Below are 20,252 nucleotides of genomic sequence, written 5' to 3' on the forward strand. Positions count from 1 at the left end.
TCCCCAGATTTTGGGGTCCCTCCCAAAAAGGGGGAGGGGCGAGTGGGGGGGGGTGGAATCTCAATATTGGGGTCCCCGAGTGGGTTGGGGGGTGCGGGGGGGTCACTTTTTGGAGTCCCCTCCTAGCGCCTGGACCAAGGGGGTCCCCGATAATTGGGGAGCTCAGAGGTGGCTTTTTGGGGTCCCCTCTTCATCCACCACCTAGACCAAGGGGGTCCCCAAAAATTGGGGGGCTCAGAGGTGGCTTTTTGGGGTCCCCCTCCCACCACCTGGACCAAGGAGGCTCAGAGGTCAGATTTGGGGTCCCCTCCTTGTCCTTCACCACTTGAACCAAGGGATCCCCAAAAATTGAGGGGGTTGAGAGGTCAAACTCGGGGTCCCCTCTTCACCCACCACCTAGACCAAGGGGGGTCCCCAAAAATTGTGCGGCTTGAGAGGTGAAATTTGGGGTCCCCTCTTCATCCACCACCTAGACCAAGGGATCCCCAAAAACTGAGGGGCTCAGAGATCAAATTTGGGGTCCCCTCTTTGTTTTTCACCACCTAGACCAAGGGATCCCCAACAATTGTGGGGTTGAGAGGTCAAACTTGGGGTCCCCTCTTCATCCACCACCTAGACCAAGGGGATCCCCAATCATCGTGGGGTTGAGAGGTCAAACTCGGGGTCCCCCCCTCGTCCACCGCCTAGACCAAGGGGGGTCCTCAAAAATTGAGGGGGTTGAGAGGTCAAACTTGGGGGTCCCCTCTTCATCCACCGCCTAGACCAAGGGATCCCCAAAAATTGGGGGGCTCAGAGGTCAAATTTGGGGTCCTCTCTTCATCCACCGCCTAGACCAAGGGGATCCCCCATCACCGTGGGGTTGAGAGGTCAAACTCGGGGGTCCCCCCCTCGTCCACCCCCTGGAGCCAGGACCCCCCCCAGCCCTCGGGGGCCTCGGAGGCGGCTTTTTGGGGTCCCCCCGAGCTCCGCTCCAGGCTGGAGTCGCTCAAGCTGTGGAATGGCGGAGGGGGGTGGTGTGGTGCGAGAAGGGGGTTCAGGTCCTCCTGACGGCGGTGGGCGCCTTCGCCGCCTTCGGCCTCATGACCATCGCCATCGGCACCGACTACTGGCTCTACGCCGCGCGCCTTCATCTGCAACACCAGCAACGTCTCCGGCGAGGACGCCGCTCACCGCGACCGCCGCGACCCCGGGGGCCTGACCCACTCGGGGCTCTGGAGGATCTGCTGCCTCGAAGGTGGGCGTGGAAGCGATAGGAGGAAGGTTTGGGGGCGGCGTTTGAGGGGGTTTGGGGCGTCGTTATGGGGGTTTGGGGCATCATTGAGGGGGTTTGGGGCATCGTTGAGGAGTTTTGGACGTCGTTATGGGGGCTTTGGGTGTCGTTGAGGGGGTTTGGGGTGTTGTTATGGGGGTTTGGGGCGTCGTTGAGGGGGGTTTGGGGCATCGTTGAGGAGTTTCGGATGTTGTTATGGGGCTTTGGGTGTCATTGAGGGAGTTTGAGGTGTCGTTATGGGGGTTTGGGGTGTCATTGAGGGGGGTTTGGGGGCGTCGTTGAGGGGGTTTGGGGTGTCGTTGAGGAGTTTTCGGACATCGTTTATGGGGCTTTGGGTGTCATTATGGGGGCTTTGGGGCGTCGTTATGGGGGTTTGGGGCGTCGTTATGGGGGTTTGGGGTGTCATTGAGGGGGTTTGGGGTGTCGTTGAGGGGGTTTGGGGTGTCGTTGAGGAGTTTCGGACATCGTTATGGGGCTTTGAGTGTCGTTATGGGGGTTTGGGGCGTCGTTATGGGGGTTTGGGGCGTCGTTGAGGAGTTTCGGACGTCGTTATGGGGGCTTTGGGTGTCGTTGAGGGAGTTTGGGGCATCATTATGGGGGGTTTGGGGCGTCCTTATGGGGGTTTGGGGTGTCATTGAGGGGTTTGGGGTGTCGTTATGGGGGTTTGGGGTGTCGTTGAGGGAGTTTTGGGGCATCGTTGAGGGGGTTTGGGGTGTCGTTATGGGGGTTTGGGGTGTCATTGAGGGAGTTTGGGGTGTTCTTATAGGGATTTGGGGTGTCGTTGAGGGGGTTTGGGGCATCGTTGAGGAGTTTCGGACGTCGTTATGGGGCTTTGGGTGTCATTGAGGGAGTTTGGGGCGTCGTTATGGGGGTTTGGGGCATCGTTATGGGGCTTTGGGGCGTCGTTATGGGGGTTTGGGGCGTCATTGAGGGGTTTCAGGCATCGTTATGGGGGGTTTGGGTGTCATTGAGGGAGTTTGGGGTGTCGTTGAGGGGGTTTGGGGTGTCATTATGGGGGTTTTGAGTGTCATTGAGGGGTTTGGGGCGTCGTTATGGGGCTTTGGGTGTCATTGAGGGAGTTTGGGGCATCGTTATGGGGGTTGGGGGTGTCGTTGAGGGAGTTTGGGGTGTCATTGAGGGGGTTTGGGGCATCATTATGGGGGTTTGGGTGTCATTGAGGGAGTTTGGGGTGTCGTTATGGGGGTTTGGGATGTCGTTGAGGTGTTTTGGGTGTTGTTATGGGGGTTTGGGGCATCTTTAGGGGGGTTTTGAGTGTCATTGAGGGGGTTTGGGGTGTCTTTGTGGGGGTTTGGGGTGTCGTTATGGGGGTTTGGGTGTCATTGAGGGAGTTTGGGGTGTCATTGAGGGGTTTGGGGTAGCTTTATGGGGGTTTTGAGTGTCATTGAGGGGGTTTGGGGTGTCGTTGAGGGCTTCATGGCGTCGTTGAGGGCTTCATGGCGTCGTTGAGGGCTTCATGGCGTCATTGAGGGCTTCATGGCATCATTGAGGGGTTCATGGTGTCGTTGAAGGCTTCATGGCATCGTTGAGGGGTTCATGGCATCATTGAGGGGTTCATGGTGTCGTTGAGGGCTTCATGGCATCATTGAGGGGTTCATGGTGTCGTTGAGGGCTTCATGGCGTCATTGAGGGCTTCATGGCGTCATTGAGGGCTTCATGGCATCGTTGAGGGGTTCATGATGTCGTTGAGGGGTTCATGGTGTCATTGAGGTCCTCGTGGCGTCGTTGAGGTCCTCGTGGTGTCACTGGGAGAAGCTCAAGGTGTCATTGAGGTCCTCGTGGCATCGTTGAGGGCCTCGTGGTGTCACTGGGAGAAGCTCAAGGCGTCGCTGGGGGCCTCGTGGCCTCGTTGGGGGCAGCTCGTGCTGATTTGGGGTCTCGGGGGGTCTCGTGGCCTCCCTGGTGGCCCCGTTGGGGACATCGGTGGCGTTGGACGGGCCCCACAGCCCCGTGGTGGCGCGGTTGGAGGTGGCCCCAGCGTCCCCATCCCCAGTGTCCCCATCCCCGCGGTGTCCCCATCCCCGTCCTCGTGATGTTCCCTTCCTCGTGATGTCCCCGTGCTGTCCCCATTCCTGTCCTTGTGATGTCCCCCACCCCCACCCCGTGATGTCCCTGTGGCCACTGGGTCCCCGTCCACATCCAAATTGTCACCGTGTCCCTGTCCCGGCGACGGCTCCAGCCCCGATGTCCCTGTCCCCACCGTGGCCCCAACCCCATAGCCCTGTCCCCGTGTCCCCATCCCGTGTCCCCCTGTCCCCAATGTCCCCATCCCGCGTCCCTGTGTCCCCACGCTCTCCCTGTCCCCGTGTCCCGGTGTCCCCAGGCTGTCCCCATGTCCTCCTGTCTCCGTGTTGTCCCCATCCCATGTCCCCACCTGGTCCCTGTCCGCATTTCATATCCCCATCCCTGTCCCCGATGTCCCCATGTCCCCATGTCCCCATCCCTGTCCCCGATGTCCCCATGTCCCCGATGTCCCCATATCCCCGATGTCCCCATATCCCCATGTCCCCATCCCTGTCCCCAATGTCCCCATGTCCCCATGTCCCCATCCCTGTCCCAATGTCCCCAATGTCCCCATGTCCCCAATATCCCCATGTCCCCCATGTCCCCATCCCCATCCCTGTCCCCATGTCCCCAATGTCTCCATGTCCCCATCCCTGTCCCCAATGTCCCCATGTCCCCAATGTCCCCATGTCCCCGTCCCTGTCCCCAATGTCTCCATGTCCCCAATGTCCCCAATGTCCCCATGTCCCCATGTCCCCATCTCTCTCCCCAATGTCCCCATGTCCCCAATGTCCCCATGTCCCCATCCCTGTCCCCGCTGTCCCCATGTCCCCATTGTCCCCATGTCCCCATCCCCATCCCTGTCCCCATGTCCCCAATGTCTCCATGTCCCCACTGTCCCCGTGTCCCCACTGTCCCCTCACTGTCCCCGTGTCCCCAATGTCCCCATGTCCCCAATGTCCCCACTGTCCCCTCACTGTCCCCGTGTCCCCATCCCTGTCCCCATGTCCCCACTGTCCCCCATGTCCCCATGTCCCTAATGTCTCCATGTCCCCATCCCTATCCCCAACGTCCCCATGTCCCCGACGTCCCCATGTCCCCAATGTCCCCATCCCTGTCCCCAATGTCCCCATGTCCCCATGTCCCCATCTCTCTCCCCAATGTCCCCAATGTCCCCACTGTCCCCGTGTCCCCAGGCCTGAAGCGGGGGCTCTGCCTGAAGATCAACCACTTCCCGGATGACCTGGAGTACGACCACGACAGCGCCGAGTACCTGCTGCGTGAGTCGCCATGGCAACCAGCCCGGCATCCCCCTGTCCCCATGGCAACCAGCCCCGCATCCCCCTGTCCCCATGGCAACCAGCCCCGCATCCCCCTGTCCCCATGGCAACCGCCTTGCTATAGGCATCCCCCCCCCATCGCCACGGCAACCGCTTCAGCATCCCCCCCATCGCCATGGCAACCACCTCCCCCCCCCAAAAACCATCCCAGCAACCACAGAAGCGTTGCCACGGCAACCATCCCAGCATCGTCACGGCAACGCCTCGACACCCGGTGCGGCGTCGCCGTGGCAACCGCCTCGGGGTTGCCCCCGGCAACCGCTCCCAGCATCAGCCTGGCGGGTGCCACGGCAACCAGGGAGCGGCTTCCAGCGATGGGGTTGCCATGGCAACGGCCTCCCCTTAGCAACAGGGATGCTGGGGGCCACTGCTCGGCCTCCTCACTGGCCACCAGCCCTGGGGACCCAGTGGCCACCAGCCTTGAGGTCCCAGTGGCCACCAGCCTTAGGGTCCCAGTGGCCACCAGCCCTGAGGCCCCATTGGCCACCAGCCCTGAGGCCCCATTGGCCACCAGCCTTGAGGTCCCAGTGGCCACCAGCCCTGGGGTCCCGTTGGCCACCAGCCCCTTTATGATCGATCCTCTCCCATTGGCCACCAGCCTTGGGCTCCCATTGGCCACCAGCCCTGAGGCCCCATTGGCCACCAGCCTTAAGGTCCCAGTGGCCACCAGCCTTGGGCTCCCAGTGGCCACCAGCCCCTTTATGATCGATCCTCTCCCATTGGCCACCAGCCCTGGGGTCCCAGTGGCCACCAGCCCTTTACCATCGATCCTCTCCCATTGGCCACCAGCCGTGAGGCCCCATTGGCCACCAGCCCTGAGGCCCCATTGGCCACCAGCCCTGAGGCCCCATTGGCCACCAGCCCCTTTACCATCGATCCTCTCCCATTGGCCACCAGCCTTGAGGTCCCATTGGCCATCAGCCTTGGGCTCCCATTGGCCACCACCCTGTACCATCGATCCTCTCCCATTGGCCACCAGCCTTGGGCTCCCAGTGGCCACCAGCCCCTTCATGATCGATCCTCTCCCATTGGCCATCAGCCTTGGGCTCCCATTGGCCACCACCCTGTACCATCGATCCTCTCCCATTGGCCATCAGCCTTGGGCTCCCAGTGGCCACCAGCCCTGTACCATTGATCCTCTCCCATTGGCCACCAGCCTTGGGCTCCCAGTGGCCTCCAGCCCCTTTATGATCGATCCTCTCCCATTGGCCACCAGCCCTGAGGTCCCAGTGGCCACCAGCCTTGGGGTCCCATTGGCCACCAGCCTTGAGGTCCCAGTGGCCACCAGCCCCTTTATGATCGATCCTCTCCCATTGGCCACCAGCCCTGAGGTCCCAGTGGCCACCAGCCCCTTTATGATCGATCCTCTCCCAGTGGCCACCAGCCGTGAGGTCCCAGTGGCCACCAGCCCTGAGGTCCCAGTGGCCACCAGCCCCTTACGATCGCTCCCCTCCCGCCGGCCCCCAGCCCCGGGGCCCCCGTTGCCCCGCGGTGGCCGCCACTTGCCCGCTGTGGCCCCGCAGGTGTCGTCCGGGCCTCCAGCATCTTCCCGATCCTGAGCGCGGTGCTGCTGCTCCTGGGGGGCGTCTGCGTGGCCGCCGGCCGCCTCCACCGCACCCGCCCCGGCCTCGTCCTCGGCGCCGGCATCCTCTTCGTCGCCGCCGGTGGGTGCGGGACGGGGTCCGGGGGGGGGGGGGGTCCCTGAATCCCATGGGATCCACTGGGAAGGATCCTTCTCCTTCTCCTTCATCTTCATCCCTCATCCCACCTCTCAGCCCTCATCCCATCCCTTCTCCTTCATCCTCATCTCTCATCTTCCACCTCTCAGCCCTCGTGCTCCGTTCCTCATCCTTTTGCCCCTGTCCCTCATCCCTTCTCCTTCATCCCGTCTTCATCCCTCGTCTTCATCCCTCATCTTCATCCCTCGTCTTCATCCCTTCTTCTTCATCCCTTCCCCTTCATCCTTCATCCTTCATTCCTTGTCTTCATCCCTTCCCCTTCATCCTTCATCCTTTATTCCTTTTCCTTCATCCCTCGTCTCTCATCCCTTCCCCTTCACCCCTTCCCCTTCACCCCTTCCCCTTCACCCCTTCCCCTTCACCCCTTCTCCATCACCCCTTCTCCATCACCCCTTCTCCATCACCCCTTCTCCATCACCCCTTCTCCATCATCCCTTCTCCATCATCCCTTCTCCATCACCCCTTCTCCATCACCCCTTCTCCATCATCCCTTGTCTTCATCCCTTGTCTTCATCCCTTGTCTTCATCCCTCATCTTCATCCCTCATCTTCATCCCTTCTCCTTCATCCCTTCTCCTTCATCCCTCGTCCTTCATCCCTCGTTCTTCATCTCTTGTCTTCATCTCTTGTCTTCATCCCTTGTCTTCATCCCTTCCCCTTCATCCTTCATCCCTTCTCCATCATCCCTTCTCCATCATCCCTTCTCCATCATCCCTTCTCCTCATCCCTTCTCCATCATCCCTTCTCCTTCATCCCTTCTCCATCCCCCCTTCTCCATCACCCCTCATCTTCATCCCTTCTCCCCCCTCCCCTCCCCCCCCCCCTCACCCCCTTTTTCCCCTCCCCCCCCAAGGCCTCAGCAACATCATCGGGGTCATCGTCTACATCTCGGCCAACGCCGGCGACCCCGGCACCAAGCGGGACGAGGACAAGAAGAGCCACTACTCCTACGGCTGGTCCTTCTACTTCGGCGGCCTCTCCTTCATCGTGGCCGAGGCCATCGGCGTCCTCGCCGTCAACCTCTACATCGAGCGCCACCGCAAAGCCCGGGCCGGGGGGGGTCCCGGGGGGGGGACAGGCCCTGGCCCTCCTCATCCTCCTCATCCTCCTCCTCTCCCACCTCCACCACCACCTCCGTCTTCATCCTCCTCCTCCTCCCGCCTCCCTCGGCCTCGGCCTCGACGCCGCTCGCGCTCCAGCTCTCGCTCCAGCGAGCCGGGACGCTCCTCGACGCCCCCCCCCCAACCGCCGCCCCCCCCCCAAGGAAAAGGGGGTACAGGGGGTCTAAGTGGGGGGGGACCCCCTCCTCCAGGTGACATCTCCATGTACACCCTCACCCGGGAAGCTGGGGGGGTCCCCAGCCCGGCCCCCCCCGCCCCCCCGCCTCAAACTCCCTCCGCGCCCCCCCCCGGCACCCCGGGCCCCCCCCCCTTTTTGCAGCTGCACAACGCCTTCGGCAAAGAGGGGGCCCCCCCCACCCCCCAAGGCGGGGGGCCCCCCGACAGCGCCTCGGGGACCAGCACCCTCAACAGAAAGACCACCCCCGTCTGAGGGGGACACCCCCCCCCAAAATCCTGGGGGGACCCCCCCCCAAAAATCCTGGGACACCCCTCCCCCCCAAAATCCTGGGACCCCCCCAAAAAACCTCCCTAGGACCCCCCCAAAGCCCCTAGGACCCCCAAAACCCCCCTAGGACCCCCCCAAAGCCCCTAGGACCCCCAAAACCCCCCTAGGACCCCCCCAAAGCCCCTCAGGACCCCCCCCAGAACCCCTCAGACCCCCCCAAAACCCCCTCAGGACCCCCCCCTAGAACTCCTCAGACCCCCTGGGACCCTCCCCACACCCCAAAACCCCTCAGGACCCCCCCTAGAACTCCTCAGACCCCCCCAAACCCCTCAGGGCTCTCCCAGGACCCCCCCAAGCCCCCCTAGAACCCCTCAGACCCCCCCAAAACCCCTCAGGACCCCCTCCTAGAACTCCTCAGACCCCCCCAAACCCCTCAGGGCTCTCCCAGGACCCCCCCAAACCCCCCTAGAACCCCTCAGACCCCCCCAAAATCCCTCAGGACCCCCCCCCCGAACTCCTCAGACCCCCTGGGACCCCCCTAACCCCCCCCCAGGACCCCTCAGGGGCTCCCCAACCCCCCCAGGACCTCACCAGAGCCCCTGAGACCCCCCCAGGGCCCCCCCCCAGGTCTGACCCCCCCCCCCTTCCCCCCCCCAGGACCCTCCCCCTGAACTCCTGGCCCCGCCCCTCGCATGGATTTTTATGGGAATTTCGCTCTTTTAAATAAAAAAGGAGCTGAGGAAACAGAGCTGGGGGGGGGGACGACCCCATGGATCTGGGGGGGGGGGGTCAGACCTTATTGGGGGGGCAAAAAGGGGGGGTTAAGGGGCAAAAAGGGGGGTGAGGGGGGCAAAAAGGGGGGTGGGGGGGTGGAGGAGTCCATCTTGGGGGGGCAAAAAGGGGGGGGGTGTCCCTGGTTGCCATGGTAACGAGGATGCTATGGGGGGGCCCCCCCTCTTTCCACGAGTGGTACGCGCCGGGAGGGGGCGGGGCCTCCCTGGTTGCCGTGGTAACGGGGTGGGGGGGGTGTTTCCCGCCCTTTCCAAGCGCGAGGGGGGGTGGGGGGCGTGGCCAAGGGCAAGGGGCGCGCAGGGCGCATGCGCGGCGGCGCGCGCTCCCATTGGCGGGAAAGGGCGGGGGGGCGGGGCCAGCGCGGAAGGAGACACAGAGAGAGAGAGAGAGAGAAAGAGGCGAAGGGGGAAAGAGCGGAGGGAGCCGGGGCCGCTCCGGCCGCCATGGAGGACGGACTCTATGGTAAGGAGGCTATCGGGGTGGGGGGGGGGCAGAGAGGGAGCCGTTGGACCCTTATGGGGGGGGAGGGGGGGGAGACAATTGGCTCTGAGGGGGGGGGGGGTGGGGTCACGTGGCCTCGCGGTGGGGTGGTCACGTGATAGGGCCTCACCACTTCTCGCTGTGGGGGGGGGAAGGGGGTGAAAACCATTGAAATGGGGGGGGGGGAGAGTGATGAATGAGGTGGCCACGCCCCCTTTTAAATGAAAGCCACGCCCCCTTTTTACTGGCCACGCCCCCTTGTCGGCCTCGCACGTGGAGGGGGCGGGGCTTGAGGGGGTGGGCGGGGCTTAGAGGCTCCCAGTGATCCCAGTTACCCCCCCAGCTGATCGAGATCAGTCAATGGGAGGGGCCGGAGGGGGAATTGGGAGGGACTGGGAGCGACTGGAGGGGGACTGGGAGCGACTGGAAGGGACTGGGAGCAACTGGAGGGGGACTGGGAGCGACTGGAAGGGGCTGGGAGTGACTGGAGGGGGACTGGGAGCCACTGGGAGCAACTGGAGGAGACTGGAAGGGACTGGGAGCGACTGAGGGGGACTGGGAGCACCTGGAAGGGACTGGGAGTGACTGGAGGGGGACTGGAAGGGACTGGGAGCGACTGGGAGCGACTGGAGGAGGACTGGGAGCGACTGGAGGGGGACTCGAAGCGACTGGAGGGGGACTGGGAACACCTAAGGGGGGACTGGGAGCAACTGGAGGGGGACTGGGAGCCACTGGGAGCCACTGGATGGGGCTGAGGTACTGGGAGCCACTGGGGGGGAATTGGAGTGACTGGGAGCCACTGGGGGAGGTGGCTGGGAGCCACTAGGGGGCGACTGGGAGTGACTGGAGAGGGACTGGGAGCCACTGGGGGGGAATTGGAGTGACTGGGAGCCACTGAGAGGTGGACTGGGAGCCACTGGGGGGGACTGGGAGCCACTGGATAGGGACTGGGAGCCACTGGGAGTGACTGGAGGGGGAATGGGAGCCACTGGGAGCCACTGGAGGGAGAATGGGAGCAACTGGATGGGGCTGAGAGGTACTGGGAGGTACTGGGGGCGGGCGCTGGGAGCAACTGATGGGGACTGGGAGCAACTGGATGGGGACTGGGAGCCACTGGGAGTGACTGGAGGGGGAATGGGAGCCACTGGGGGGGAATTGGAGTGACTGGGAGCGACTGGAGGGGGACTGGGAGCCACTGGAGCGACTAGAGGGGGAATGGGAGCTGCTGAGGGGGAATTGGGGGGACTGGGAGCCACTGAGGAGGGACTGGGAGCCACTGGGAGCAACTGGGCAGGGAATGGGAGCAACTGGATGGGGCTGAGAGGGACTGGGAGGTACTGGGGGGAAATTGGAGTGACTGGGAGCCACTGTGGGGGGACTGGGAGCAACTGGATGGGGCTGAGAGGTACTGGGAGCCACTGGGGGGGAATTGGAGTGACTGGGAGCCACTGGGGGTGGACTGGGAGCCACTGTGGGGGGACTTGGAGTGACTGGGAGCCACTGGAGGGGGACTGGGAGCCACTGGGGAGGAACTGGGAGCCACTGAGGGGGAATTGGAGTGACTGGGAGCCACTGGAGGGGGACTGGGAGCCACTGAGGGGGAATTGGAGTGACTGGGAGCCACTGGAGGGAGGACTAGGTGATTGGCAGGGGCGTGGCCAGCGAGGTTGAGTGACAGGAGGGGGCGTGGCCTCAGCGGAGGGGGCGTGGCCAATGAGCTTGAGTGACAGGAGGGGGCGTGGCCTCAGAGTGAATAGGCGTGGCCTAAGCGGAAGGGGGCGTGGCCTAAGCGATGGGGGCGTGGCCTCAGCGCTGTAGGGCCCCCCTCTAGGGGGCTTAGCCTGTGGGTCAATAGGAGCAGGTGGGGGGCGTGGCCAGGAGGTAGGGGGCGGGGCCAAGAGCCAGGGGGCGTGGCCAGGAGGTAGGGGGGCGTGTCCAGGTGACCCCTGCCCACCTGTGTCCCCCCCCACCCCCCCAAGTCCCCCCCGACCTGACGGCCGAGGAGCGGCGGGAGCTGGCGAGCATCCGGCGCCGCAAGCAGGAGCTGCTGGGCGAGATCCAGCGCCTGCGCGAGGAGCTCAGCGAGGCCATGAGCGAGGTCGAGGGCCTCGAGGCCACCGAGGGCAGGTGACACCCCCAAAACCAGCCCCCCCCCCCCCCCCAACCAACCCCCCCGAGACCACACGAGGCTTCCCGGAACCGTCAAAATAGCTCAAGTCTCACCCCCACCCCACCCCCAGCCCAGGACACTAAAAAGACCCTAAAATACCCCCCTGGGCACCAAAAAGACCCCGAAATATCCGCCAGGGACCCCAAAATACCCCTCTGGGACCCCAAAAAGACCTAAATGCCCCCAAGACCCAACAAGACCCTAAAATACCCCTGGGACCCCCCAAAAGACCCCAAAATACCCCCAGGACCCCAAAAATACCCCCTGGGACCCCAAAAAGACCCCAAAATACCCCAAGACCCCAAAATACCCACCCCCGGACCCCAAAATACCCCCTGGGACCCCAACAAGACCCCAAAATATCCCCAAGACCCCAAAAAGGCACTAAAATACCCCCTGGGACCCCAATAAGACCCCAAAATATCCCCAAGACCCCAATAAGACCCCAAAATACCCTCAAGACCCCCAAAAGACACTAAAATACCCCCCTGGGACCCCAACAAGACCCCAAAATATCCGCCAGGGACCCCAAAATACCCCCAAGACCCCCAAAATACCCCCCCCAGACCCCAAATCTCCCCCAGGGACCCCAAAATGACCCCCTGGGACCCCAAAATTACCCCAAAAATACCCCCTGGGACCCCAGCAAGACCCCAAAATACCCCCAAGATCCCAAAATACCCCCAAGACCCCCAAAATACCTCCCCCCGGACCCCAAAATACCCCCTGGGACCCCAACAAGACCCCAAAATATCTGCCACGGACCCCAAAATACCCCCAAGACCCCCAAAATACCCCCCCCAGGCCCAAAAATACCCCCTGGGACCCCAAAATTACCCCAAAATACCCCCTGGGACCCCAACAAGACCCCAAAATATCCACCAGGGACCCCAAAATACCCCCTGGGACCCCAACAAGACCCCAAAATATCCACCAGGGACCCCAAAAAGACCCCCTGGGACCCCCAAATTACCCCAAAAGAACCCCTGGGACCCCAAAATACCCCCAAGACCCCAAAAAAGACCCCAAAATACCCCCTGGGACCCCAAAAAGACCCCAAAATCCCCCCCAGGACCCCAAAATCCCCCCCAGGACCCCCAAATCTCCCTCGGGACCCTCCAAATTTTGGGGTGCAGGGGCCTCCTGACCCCCCCCTTAACCCTTTCCTGGCAGCAAAACCCTCCAGCGGAACCGCAAGATGGGGATGGGGCGCAAGAAGTTCAACATGGACCCCAAAAAGGTGGGGAGGGCTACTAAATTCGGGGTTGTGGCTACTGAATTTTTGGGATTGGCTACTAAATTTTTTTTGGGGGGGGGCGGTTTTGGGGGGTTCAGGGGATCCAGTTCCTGGTGGAGAACGAGCTGCTGCGCCCCACGGCCGAGGACATCGCCCGCTTCCTCTACAAGGGCGAGGGGCTCAACAAGACGGCCATCGGGGACTACCTGGGAGAGAGGTGGGCTACCTGGGCCGGGGAGGGGCTACCTGGGCCAGGAGGGGGGCTAGGAGGGGGGGGAGGGGCTCCCTGGGGTATGGGGGTCTAGTGGGGGTGGGAGGGGCTACCTGAGGGGGAGGGGGGCTGTGCGAGAGGGGTGGGCTACTAAGGGGAGGGAGGTGGCTACTAGGATGGGAGGGGCTACCTGGGGGAGGAGGGGGGCTAGTGGGGGGGGGGAGGGGGTCCTAAGCCCCCCAGGGGACCCCCAAGGGAACCCAGAGCCCCCTAAGTGACCCCCAAATGACTCGCAAGCCCCCCCAGAAACCCCCCCGGGGACCCCTAGACCCCCCAAAGGGACCCCCCCCCAAAGGGACCCCCAGACTCCCCCAAGGGGACCCCCAGACCCCCCCCCAGGGGACCCCTAGATCCCCCCCAAAGGGACCCCCAGACCCCCCCAGAGGACCCCTAGATCCCCCCCAGAGGGACCCCCAGAGCCCCCCAGAGGGACCCCCAGAGCCCCCCAAAGGGACCCCCAGACCCCCCCAGGGGACCCCCAGAGCCCCCCAAGTGACCCCCAAATCCCCCCTAGCCCCGCAAATAGGCCCCCCCAAGTCCCTCTCAGCCCCCCCCAGTGACCCCCGAGCCCCCCAAGTCCCTCGTGAACCCCGAATGACTCCCAAGCCCCCCCTGTAACCCCTCTAAGTCCCTCCCGAGCCCCCCAAATGCCTCCTGAGCCCCCCAAGTGCCCCCCAAATGCCTCCTAAGCCCCTCTATAAGCCCCCCAAGTCTCTCTCAGCCCCCCAAGTGACCCCTGAGCCCCCCAAGTGCCCCCCAAATGCCTCCTAAGCCCCTCTATAAGCCCCCCAAGTGACCCCCGAGCCCCCCAAGTGCCCCCCAAATGCCTCCTAAGCCCCTCTCTCAGCCCCCCAAGTCTCTCTCAGCCCCCCAAGTGACCCCTGAGCCCCCCAAGTGCCCCCCAAATGCCTCCCAAGCCCCCCCTATAAGCCCCCCAAATGCCTCCCGAGCCCCCCAAGTGCCCCCCAAATGCTTCCTGAGTCCCTCCCGAGCCCCCCAAGTCGGTGAGCGAGAGCTGCCCCCCCCCCCAATTTTCACACCCCCCCCCCCAAGGGAGGAGTTCAATATCGGGGTGCTGCACGCCTTCGTGGACCTGCACGAGTTCACCGACCTCAACCTGGTGCAGGCGCTGAGGTGGGTTTTGGGGTGATTCGGGGCCATTTTGGGGCAAATCAGGGCATTTTGGGGCGATTCAAGGCGGTTTTGGGGCAAATCGGGGCAGTTTTGGGTCCCTTTGGCTGGTTTTGGGGTGATTCAGGGCGATTTTGGGGTGCATCGGGGTGGTTTTGGGTCCCTTGGGGCGGTTTTGGGGCGACTTGGGCTGATTTTGGGTCCCTTAGGGCATTTTTGGGGCATCTCAGGGTGATTTTGGGGTCCCTCGGGGCGGTTTTGGGTCCCTTTGGGCTGATTTTGCGGCGCCTCGGGCTGATTTTGCGGCGCCTCAGGCTGATTTTGCGGCGCCTCGGGCTGATTTTGGGGCGACTCGGGCTGGTTTTGGGTCCCTTAGGGTGTTTTTGGGGCGACTCGGGGTGATTTTGGGGTCCCTTGGGGCGGTTTTGTGTCCCTTTGGGCAGTTTTGGGGTGCCTGGGGCTGATTTTGGGGTCCCTCGGGGCAGTTTTGGGTCCCTTTGGGCAGTTTTGGGTCCCTTTGGGCTGATTTTGGGGTGCCTGGGGCTGATTTCGGGGTGCCCGGGGCTGATTTTGGGTCCCTTTGGGCCGTTTTGGGGCTAATCGGGCTGATTTTGGGTCTCTTTGGGCTGATTTTGGGTCCCTTTGGGCAGTTTCGGGGTGCCCGGGGCTGATTTTGGGTCCCTTTGGGCAGTTTTGGGGTGCCCGGGGCTGATTTTGGGGTGCCCGGGGCTGATTTTGGGTCCCTTTGGGCAGTTTCGGGGCGCCCGGGGCTGATTTCGGGGCGCCCGGGGCTGATTTCGGGGCGCTCTGGGGGCCGCAGGCAGTTCCTGTGGAGTTTCCGGCTGCCGGGGGAGGCTCAGAAGATCGACCGCATGATGGAAGCCTTCGCGCAGCGCTACTGCCTCTGCAACCCCGGCGTCTTCCAGTGCACCGGTGCGCCCAGGAACCCCCAGGAACCCCCAGGAACCCCCCAGTCACCCCCCAGTCACCCCCCAGCCCTCCCAGTCACCCCCTCCCAGTCCCCCCCAGTGCCTCCCAGTTACCTCCCGGTGCTTCCCATGCACACGGTGCCCCCAGTCCCTCCCAGTTCCCTCCTAGATCCCTCCCAGTGACCCCCCAATGCTCCCACTCACCCCCCAGTGCCTCCCAGTTCCCTCCTAGATCCCCCCCAGTGACCCCCCAGTGCTCCCAGTACCCTCCCAGTAATCCCCAGTGCTCACAGTGACACCCCCAGTCCCCCCCAGTCCCTCCCAGTTCCCTCCTAGATCCCTCCCACTCACCCCCCAGTGACTCCCAGTGCCTCCCAGTGACACCCCAGTCCCCCCCAGTGCCTCCCAGTTCCCTCCTGGTGCTTCCAATGCACACGGTGCCCCCAATCCCTCCCAGTCCCTTCCTAGATCCCTCCCAGTCACCCCCCAGTAACCCCCCCCAGTGCCTCCCAGTGACCCCCCAGTGCTCCCAGTCCCCTCCCGTCCCCCCTAGATCCCTTCCAGTCCCTCCCAGTGCCTCCCAGTCCCTTCTGGTCTCCTCCCAGTTGCTCCCACTCGCTCCCAATCCCCTCCAGTCCCTCCTAGGTCCCTCCCAGTCCCCTATAGTCCCCTCCCAGTGCTTCCCAGTGCCTCCCACTCCATCTCAGTCCCCTCCCAGTCCCCTCTAGTCCCCTCCCAGTCCCCTCTAGTCCCCTCCCAGTCCCCTCTAGTCCCCTCCCAGCGCTTCCCAGTGCCTCCCAGTCCCTCCTAGATCCCTCCCAGTCGCTCCCACTCCCTCCCAGTCCCCTTCCAGTGCTTCCCAGTGCCTCCCACTCCATCCCGGCCCCCTGGAGCCCCCTCCCAGTCGGTCCCCGTGGCGGCAGGGGGCGCTGGGTGACGGGGGCCGCCCGCAGACACGTGCTACGTGCTCTCCTTCGCCGTCATCATGCTCAACACCAGCCTCCACAACCCCAACGTGCGGGACAAGCCCTCGGCCGAGCGCTTCGTGGCCATGAACCGCGGCATCAACGACGGCGGCGACCTCCCCGAGGAGCTGCTCAGGGTGGGCGGGGCGAAAGGGGGCGGGGCCTGGTGGGCGGAGCCCGAGGGGGGCGGGGCTTGTGGGAGGGAGGGGCTGGAATGGGACTGGGGTGGCAGGAGGGGGCGGTTTGGGATGAATGGGAGAGCGTGGGAAAGGAGCCCGAGGGGGCTGTTGGGATGAATGGGAGAGCGCGGGAAAGGAGCTGGGGGCCGTGGGGATGAATGGGAGAGCGCGGGAAAGGAGCCGGGTGGGGTTGGGATGAATGGGAGAGCGCGGGAAAGGAGCCGGGGGCCGTTGGGATGAATGGGAGAGCGCGGGAAAGGAGCCGGGGGCCGTTGGGATGAATGGGAGAGCGCGGGAAAGGAGCTGGGGGCCGTTGGGATGAATGGGAGAGCGCGGGAAAGGAGCTGGGGGACGTTGGGATGAATGGGAGAGCGCGGGAAAGGAGCCGGGGGACGTTGGGATGAATGGGAGAGCGCGGGAAAGGAGCTGGGGGACGTTGGGATGAATGGGAGAGCGCGGGAAAGGAGCCGGGGGGGAGTTGGGATGAATGGGAGAGCGGAAGAAAGGAGCCGGGGGCTGTTGGGATGAATGGGAGAGCGCGGGAAAGGAGCTGGGGGCTGTTGGGATGAATGGGAGAGCGGAAGAAAGGAGCCGGGAGACGTTGGGATGAATGGGAGAGCGCGGGAAAGGAGCCGGGGGCTGTTGGGATGAATGGGAGAGCGGAAGAAAGGAGCCGGGAGACGTTGGGATGAATGGGAGAGCGCGGGAAAGGAGCTGGGGGACGTTGGGATGAATGGGAGAGCGTGGGAAAGGAGCCGGGGGACGTTGGGATGAATGGGAGAGCGGAAGAAAGGAGCCGGGGGACGTTGGGATGAATGGGAGAGCGCGGGAAAGGAGCCGGGGGCTGTTGGGATGAATGGGAGAGCGCGGGAAAGGAGCTGGGGGACGTCGGGATGAATGGGAGAGTGCGGGAAAGGAGCCGGGGGCCGTCGGGATGAATGGGAGAGCGCGGGAAAGGAGCCGGGGGCCGTTGGGATGAATGGGAGAGCGCGGGAAAGGAGCTGGGGGACGTTGGGATGAATGGGAGAGCGCGGGAAAGGAGCTGGGGGACGTTGGGATGAATGGGAGAGCGCGGGAAAGGAGCCGGGGGACGTTGGGATGAATGGGAGAGCGCGGGAAAGGAGCCGGGGGCCGTTGGGATGAATGGGAGAGCGTGGGAAAGGAGCTGGGGGCTGTTGGGATGAATGGGAGAGCGCGGGAAAGGAGCCGGGGGCCGTTGGGATGAATGGGAGAGCGCGGGAAAGGAGCCGGGGGCCGTTGGGATGAATGGGAGAGCGCGGGAAAGGAGCCGGGGGACATTGGGATGAATGGGAGAGCGCGGGAAAGGAGCTGGGGGACGTCGGGATGAATGGGAGAGCGCGGGAAAGGAGCTGAGGGACGTTGGGATGAATGGGAGAGCGCGGGAAAGGAGCCGGGGGCCGTTGGGATGAATGGGAGAGCGTGGGAAAGGAGCTGGGGGCTGTTGGGATGAATGGGAGAGCGCGGGAAAGGAGCCGGGGGCCGTTGGGATGAATGGGAGAGCGCGGGAAAGGAGCCGGGGGCCGTTGGGATGAATGGGAGAGCGCGGGAAAGGAGCCGGGGGACATTGGGATGAATGGGAGAGCGCGGGAAAGGAGCTGGGGGACGTCGGGATGAATGGGAGAGCGCGGGAAAGGAGCTGAGGGACGTTGGGATGAATGGGAGAGCGCGGGAAAGGAGCTGGGGGGGGTTGGGATGAATGGGAGAGCGCGGGAAAGGAGCCGGGGGCCGTTGGGATGAATGGGAGAGCGCGGGAAAGGAGCCGGGGGACATTGGGATCAATGGGAGAGCGCGGGAAAGGAGCTGGGGGACACTGGGATGAATGGGAGAGCGCGGGAAAGGAGCCGGGGGCCGTTGGGATGAATGGGAGAGCGCGGGAAAGGAGCCGGGGGCCGTTGGGATGAATGGGAGAGCGCGGGAAAGGAGCCGGGGGCTGTTGGGATGAATGGGAGAGCGCGGGAAAGGAGCCGGGGGCCGTTGGGATGAATGGGAGAGCGTGGGAAAGGAGCTGGGGGACGTTGGGATGAATGGGAGAGCGCGGGAAAGGAGCTGGGGGACGTCGGGATGAATGGGAGAGCGTGGGAAAGGAGCCGGGGGCCGTTGGGATGAATGGGAGAGCGCGGGAAAGGAGCTGGGGGACACTGGGATGAATGGGAGAGCGCGGGAAAGGAGCCGGGGGCCGTTGGGATGAATGGGAGAGCGCGGGAAAGGAGCCGGGGGCCGTTGGGATGAATGGGAGAGCGCGGGAAAGGAGCCGGGGGCTGTTGGGATGAATGGGAGAGCGCGGGAAAGGAGCCGGGGGCCGTTGGGATGAATGGGAGAGCGTGGGAAAGGAGCTGGGGGACGTTGGGATGAATGGGAGAGCGCGGGAAAGGAGCTGGGGGACGTCGGGATGAATGGGAGAGCGTGGGAAAGGAGCCGGGGGCCGTTGGGATGAATGGGAGACCGCGGGAAAGGAGCTGGGGGCCGTTGGGATCAATGGGAGAGCGCGGGAAAGGAGCTGGGGGACGTCGGGATGAATGGGAGAGCGCGGGAAAGGAGCCGGGGGGGTTGGGATGAATGGGAGAGCGCGGGAAAGGAGCCGGGGGCCGTTGGGATGAATGGGAGAGCGCGGGAAAGGAGCTGGGGGACGTCGGGATGAATGGGAGAGCGCGGGAAAGGAGCTGGGGGACGTCGGGATGAATGGAAGAGCGCGGGAAAGGAGCCGGGGGCCGTCGGGATGAATGGGAGAGCGCGGGAAAGGAGCCGGGGGCCGTCGGGATGAATGGGAGAGCGCGGGAAAGGAGCCGGGGGCCGTCGGGATGAATGGGAGAGCGCGGGAAAGGAGCCGGGGGACGTCGGGATGAATGGGAGAGCGCGGGAAAGGAGCCGGGGGCCGTCGGGATGAATGGGAGAGCGCGGGAAAGGAGCCGGGGGCCGTTGGGATGAATGGGAGAGCGCGGGAAAGGAGCTGGGAGACGTTGGGATGAATGGGAGAGCGCGGGAAAGGAGCCGGGGGCCGTTGGGATGAATGGGAGAGCGCGGGAAAGAAGCTGGGGGACGTCGGGATGAATGGGAGAGCGCAGGAAAGGAGCCGGGGGCCGTTGGGATGAATGGGAGAGCGCGGGAAAGGAGCTGGGGGACGTTGGGATGAATGGGAGAGCGCGGGAAAGGAGCCGGGGGCTGTTGGGATGAATGGGAGAGCGCGGGAAAGGAGCTGGGGGGGGTTGGGATGAATGGGAGAGCGCGGGAAAGGAGCCGGGGGCTGTTGGGATGAATGGGAGAGCGCGGGAAAGGAGCCGGGGGCTGTTGGGATGAATGGGAGAGCGCGGGAAAGGAGCCGGGGGCCGTTGGGATGAATGGGAGAGCGCGGGAAAGGAGCTGGGGGACGTTGGGATGAATGGGAGAGCGCGGGAAAGGAGCTGGGGGCCGTTGGGATGAATGGGAGAGCGCGGGAAAGGAGTCCAGTCCCTCCCAGTGCTCTCCCAGTCCCCCCCAGTGCCCCCGGGGGGGCGTGGCCTGACCCCTGTGTGTGTCCCCCCCCAACCCCAGAACCTGTACGAGAGCATCCGCAGCGAACCCTTCAAGATCCCCGAGGACGACGGCAACGACCTGACCCACACGTTCTTCAACCCCGACCGCGAGGGCTGGCTGCTCAAGCTGGGTGAGGCCACCAAATTCCCCCTCGGGGCCACTAAATTCTCTCTCGTGGCCACCCAGTTCCCCCCCTGTGGCCAAATTCCCCTTCGTGGCCACCATATTCCCCCCTATGGCCACTAAATTTTCTTTCTGGCCACCAAATTTCCCCCTAAGGCCACTTAATTTCCTCTGTGGCCACTAAATTCCCCCCTATGGCCACCAAACTCCCCCCTATGGCCACTAAATTTTCTCTGTGGCCACCAACCCCCTCCCAGTAGCGCCCAGTCCCTCCCAGTGCCCCCCAGTTCCCTACTGGGGCTTGGGGGGGGCTGGCACTGATCTCTCCTCTCTCTCCCCCCCCCCCCCCCCCTCGCCGTGACACCCGGACCCCCAGGAGGTACGTGGGGGGGGGGGGGGTGGGGGGTGGGCAGCACCCTGGGACCCCCCCTTACCTGCCCCCCCCAAATCCATTTGCCCCCCTCAATCACCACCCCCCGAAGCCGTGGACCCCCCCCCCTTTTGTCCC

The 20,252-nt window shown here is 64.1% G+C and overlaps 2 protein-coding genes across 2 annotated transcripts in view; both read left to right on the forward strand.

Annotated features, from left to right (window-relative positions):
- The window catches only part of LOC138734945 (voltage-dependent calcium channel gamma-4 subunit-like), an 11,993-nt gene extending 4,072 nt beyond the window's left edge, over window positions 1-7,921 (forward strand). The window contains 6 exon segments of the mRNA XM_069882770.1: window positions 832-997; window positions 1,000-1,118; window positions 1,120-1,234; window positions 4,489-4,572; window positions 6,156-6,296; window positions 7,224-7,921. Of these exon segments, the coding sequence (XP_069738871.1) occupies window positions 832-997; window positions 1,000-1,118; window positions 1,120-1,234; window positions 4,489-4,572; window positions 6,156-6,296; window positions 7,224-7,921 (1,323 nt within the window).
- A 1,177-nt stretch (window positions 7,922-9,098) lies between these two features.
- LOC138734946 (cytohesin-2-like) lies at window positions 9,099-19,751 on the forward strand (the record flags this gene model as incomplete). Its single annotated transcript, XM_069882771.1, has 8 exons — window positions 9,099-9,190; window positions 11,188-11,335; window positions 12,552-12,618; window positions 12,714-12,832; window positions 13,940-14,020; window positions 14,838-14,950; window positions 15,900-16,048; window positions 19,640-19,751. Coding segments are annotated over exons 1-8 (808 nt in total), but the record flags the coding sequence as incomplete, so codon positions are not given.
- Window positions 19,752-20,252: the final 501 nt, after the last annotated feature.

The sequence above is a fragment of the Phaenicophaeus curvirostris genome, unplaced genomic scaffold (genome assembly GCF_032191515.1).
Source record: "Phaenicophaeus curvirostris isolate KB17595 unplaced genomic scaffold, BPBGC_Pcur_1.0 scaffold_327, whole genome shotgun sequence".
NCBI lineage: Eukaryota > Metazoa > Chordata > Aves > Cuculiformes > Cuculidae > Phaenicophaeus > Phaenicophaeus curvirostris.